The 5,000-nt window shown below is 43.6% G+C and overlaps 1 protein-coding gene across 1 annotated transcript in view; it reads right to left on the minus strand.

Annotated features, from left to right (window-relative positions):
- LOC145402026 (aminopeptidase N-like) overlaps positions 1 to 5,000 on the minus strand; it is a 23,831-nt gene that overhangs the window by 14,304 nt on the left and 4,527 nt on the right. The window contains exons 4-7 of the mRNA XM_080274123.1: positions 4,644 to 4,799; positions 3,541 to 3,677; positions 2,917 to 3,094; positions 1,809 to 1,992 (exon numbers count right to left, since the gene is read on the minus strand). Coding sequence (XP_080130249.1) covers positions 1,809 to 1,992; positions 2,917 to 3,094; positions 3,541 to 3,677; positions 4,644 to 4,799 — 655 coding nt within the window. The remainder of the gene's footprint in view (positions 1 to 1,808; positions 1,993 to 2,916; positions 3,095 to 3,540; positions 3,678 to 4,643; positions 4,800 to 5,000) is intronic.

Here is a 5,000-nt window from a genome sequence, read left to right on the forward strand (position 1 = left end):
AAACCATGGCATTGTACCTCCTGGGGATCGCTGCCCACCTCCCTGTCCGTGAGGTGTGGTCACTGGCGGCCCACCCTGCCTATAATGTGGCCACGGTAAAGACGTACCAATATGCAACTTTTTTTTTGTTTTTTTGTTCCAATGTTAAAAAAAATGGCAGTGCATGGTGGCTTTGCCGGGACTCCCAGGGATTTCCCTTCCCCCATGAGTGGAGGTCTTAAGTTCCTTTACCCTTCCTGAAACATGGCCAGGGTGAACATCTATCAGTATACAAATTTCCTGTTCTTCACTCAAAAACTTTGGCCGAGACCACTGCCCCCTCCCACCAGAGAAGGATGGCCCTCAGGGGTCCCACTATACCTATGACCTGGAGTCAGTGAAGTTCTACCGCTGTGTAAACATTCCTGTTCCTAACTAAAACATTTGCTGTGCTTAAGGAGTTTGGATGCGATACCTGGGGCCACCATTTCACATCCTCGGGGGTCCCATCCTGCCTGGTACCTGGCCAGGGGGAAGACCTATCACTGTGCAATATTTCATTTTCCTATCACTCCTCACATGAGGTCTGCATCCTATAGTTAAAGACAGTACTGTATCTCAGTGAGTGAGTGAGTGACACAGTTAGGGACAAGCATTGTATATGACCGCCTCTGATAGTGCGGTAAAATTTTAAATACTCTATATAACTAATGTGCTTAAACAAACTGGGAAACACACATTTGTGGGTTGTCATATTTCTGTAATTTCTGAATGCTAAAATATTGGGGAAGAAAATGTGAAAGGCAAGGTTCTTCACAATCGTCCTCAGACAGAAAAATATATGTATATATAAAAATAACTCCTTTACCATCACTCTTGCCAATCTCATCACATCCCACACTGATGACTCAACAGCTCGGCCATCGCACATATGTGGAAGGTTACAATCTTTATTTTAGCATACTGTACACTTTCGTCATTCTATATTTTTCTTTTATTCTCCTTTATTCTTCTTTTGATAATAGTTCTGTCCTAAATCATCTATAATTTTCATAAAATATTAACGTTTGATTATATAAGAAATGACGTCCCACACACAGGCCACATATCTGGTCCTTTTGAAGATGCCAGGTAAGGGTAAGCTACACTCTTTTCATTCTAACTTGGCCTAAAATTGCCATCTCTCTATCTTCAGTGCTAAGCTGTAACAGTAGATTGAGACTAGAATGTGGTGCTGGTCACGAAGAAGTGCTGTGGAAAGGATGAAGAACTGTACGAAGCATTGTCTGTTTCTGCCACAAAGCTCGTATAAAAAAATAATAATAATAATAATAATAATAATAATCAAGCATGGAGCAGCAAAAATCAAACACCAGAAAGAAAATCAAAGCCCAAAACAACAAAAAGTATATATCTATCTAATACCAGAAGCCTGAATCCCGTAAGGGGTGGCCACAAACAAATCGCCTCCACGTCTCCCAGTCCAATGCCATTTCGCTGCCTCGCTCCCAGCTCACACCCCCGTCTCTCATATACCTCTCCAGTCCATCCCTCCATTTCATCCTCGGCCTACCCCTCCCTCTCCCCCAAAAAAAGTGATTCAGGAAAAAGAAACAGCAGGTCAAAGACTCACATGATTCAGAGTAACGTTTCAAAAAGGCACGGAGAATGAGACTCCGAGACTAAAGCAGCAAAGAATGGAACAGCGAAAACAAAACACCGAAGATTGAAACAGCTAAACAAGACACCAAAAAAAACCTCAAGGACGAAAATTCAAACCTTAAACAGCAAAGAATGAATCAAGTAAACGAAACAGCTAAAAAACTCACGTGATTCAGGGTGACGTAGCCCATGAAGGTGGCGAATCCTTCCTTTAGCCAGAGATCAGACCACCAGTGCGGGGTGACCAAATTTCCGAACCACTGATGGGCTATTTCGTGGGCTATTACTGATCCCAATTTCTGCTTGCTGCTGGCTGAGGACTTGACTGGATCGTAGAGCAGGGCCGTCTCTCTGTAGGGTAGATAGGTAGATAGATGGATGGATAGAAAGAAGGCTAGATATAAGTGGATACGTTTCCGAACCACTGACTGGCTATTTCGTGGGTCATTTCTGACCCTAATTCTTGCTTGCTGTTGGCTGAGGACTTGACTGGATCGTAGAGCAGGGCCGTCTCTCTGTGGGGTAGATAGGTAGATAAATGGATGGGTAGACAGAAGGATAGATATAAATGGATACGTTTCCGAAGCACTGACTGGCTATTTCGTGGGCCATTTCTGACACTAATTCTTGCTTGCCGCTGGCTGAGGACCTGACTGGATCGTAGAGCAAGGCCGTCTCTCTGTGGGGTAGATAGGTAGATAGATGGATGGGTAGACAGAAGGATAGATATAAATGGATACGTTTCCACACCACTGATGGGCTGTTTCCTGGGCTGTGGATGACCCTAAGAGATGTTGACTTCTGGCTGAGGATGTGACTGGATTGTAGAGCAGGGCTGTCTCTCTGTGGGTAGATAGATAGATAGATAGATAGACAGACAGACAGACAGATAGATAGACAGGCAGATAGATGGATAGATACATAGATAGATAGGTAGACAGACAGATAGACTGATAGAGTGACAGACTGACAGACTAATGAAATAGACAGGGGTGGTCGTTGGGTTGATAGATACATATGGACAAAGACACCTAGATAGATAGATAGATAGATAGACAGACAGATAGATAGATAGGTAGACTGATGGAATAAGCAGGGGTGGTCCTTAGGTAGATAGATATATATAGACACACAGATAGACAGATAGATACAAAGATAGGCAGATAAATAAACAGGTAGGTAGGTAGGGTACGTTCTTGGAGAGAGAGAGAGAGAGAGAGAGAGAGAGAGAGATCAGTGGTTCAATTCCTTCACATGAAAGCATTTAAATCTCACCTATAAAGAATTAGTCCCCAGTTCTCCATCCCGCCAAATTTGAAATCGGGTAGTGTGGCCATGTCCAGCTTGGGGAGGGGGAAGCGGACGTCGAAGTAGCGCTCCAGGAAAGCCAGCATGGAGGGACCCACGTTGGCGGCGTAGGTAGCTTGGTCTAGTGCCTCAGAGCGCGTCCATACTGGAAATAAATAAATAAATATAAGAAGGATGTTTGTGGAAATATATGATGATGATGATGATGATGATGATGATGGTGATGATTATGATGATGGTGATAAAGATGGTGATGATGATAATGGTGATGATAAAGATGCTGCTGCTGCTGATGAGAATGACGATGATGATGATAATGATGGTGGTGATAAAGATGATGATGATGATGATGATGATAAAGATGTTGATGCTGATGATGATAATGATAATGATGATGATGGTGAAAAAGATGATAATGACGATGATGATGATGATGATAATAATGATGATGACAATAATAATAATCACACTATACTTACCTCACTTCAGAAACCAACAAATAAAAAAACTAAAATCAAATAAATACGCAAAAAATCGCAAAAAAACATCCACCATGCTATCAAAACTCCATTCGAACCTCTACCACCTCACCTTTAAACAGAGTGGCATTGAGGGCGAGGGCAGGCGAGGGGACGAAAGCATAGTCACAGATGAGAAAGCCCACCAGGTAAGTTGACATTGGTAGGGTGGTGTCGAAGGTGTCCCATACCCACCCAGGCTGACCAACGCTGAATGGAAGACGAAGAAGAGTGAGAGGATAGTACGATAAGTAGTAGTAGTAGTAGTAGTAGGGGAAACATACAATAAGATAAAGAAACATAAATGAATTGAGCAAAATGTGAATAGAGAAAGAATATTGTGGAGGCGAAGGAGTCCCATACCCACCCAGGCTGACCAACGCTGTAAGGAAGAAGAAGAAGAGGGAGAGGAATAATAAGATAAGTATAGTAGTAGTAGTATAAAGGTAGGTGGGGGCGCTCACCATCCACTCACTGGACGTAGTGCTGCTTTCGGGTGTCTGCCCTTTCCTCTCTTCCATCCTTCTTTCCTTCCATCCTCTTCTGTCTTTCTTTCCTTCATTCTTTCCTCTTCCTTCTGCCTGTGGGTGACTTTACACTCCCTCTTCTGTCTTTCTTTCCTTCATTCTTTCCTCGTCCTTCTGCCTGTGGGTGACTTTACATTCCCTCTTCTGTCTTTCTTTCCTTCATTCTTTCCTCTTCCTTCTGCCTGTGGGTGACTCTACACTGAGTGACAAGCCAAATGGTTCCCTGTACACCAGGAAACCATTTACTACGCTGGGTGGTAACCATATAACCAAATTTTGGCACCTGGTGGTTTGGTGGGTAATTACGGCGCTCCAATCGGATTGAGCCGGTGAAGGTTTATATCCAAGGGATGGTTGGGGTTGACTGCTCATGTAATGCCACTCAGGGATGAGTGAGGCTGGTCACTCTCATCTTAAATGTCGAGACCAACTGCCTACCCCCGGGCTCCTACGCTCCTCATGGGGCAACGTAGGATTGGATGATGGATGGATAGTAGTAGTAGTAGCAGGAGGAGGAGGAAGATACAGTAAGATAAAGAAACATATAAATAAATTGAAAAAAAAAATGAGTAGAAAAAAAATCTTGTGATGCCAAGATGGATGGATAGATAAATAGATAGATAGAGAGACGACAAATCCTTCAACTCACTCAGGTGTGGAGGTAATCAGAGGCATGTTAGAGAGTGCAATCATCTCTTCCGGTCTGGCCAGGTGTACATCGAAGACTGCTTTGAATGAGGGCTCGTCCATACAGGGAAAGGCTCTCCGTGCGTCCGTGGGCGAGAACTGGGTCCCCGCCACCACCCTGGGAACGTGGGATGGGTTTAGTACACTGGAGAATGACACGGAGGGTAGTACAAATATAGCACTGCATTATGTTGTTATTGGTTTTAGTCTGCTGTGTGTGTGTGTGTGTGTGTGTGTGTGTGTGTGTGTGTGTGTTTGAATGTATGTATGTATGTATGTATGTGTGTGGGTATGTGTGTATGTATGTATGTACGTATAT

The sequence above is a fragment of the Coenobita brevimanus genome, chromosome 57 (assembly GCF_032717465.1).
Source record: "Coenobita brevimanus isolate Jiangsu-jjx chromosome 57, ASM3271746v2, whole genome shotgun sequence".
NCBI lineage: Eukaryota > Metazoa > Arthropoda > Malacostraca > Decapoda > Coenobitidae > Coenobita > Coenobita brevimanus.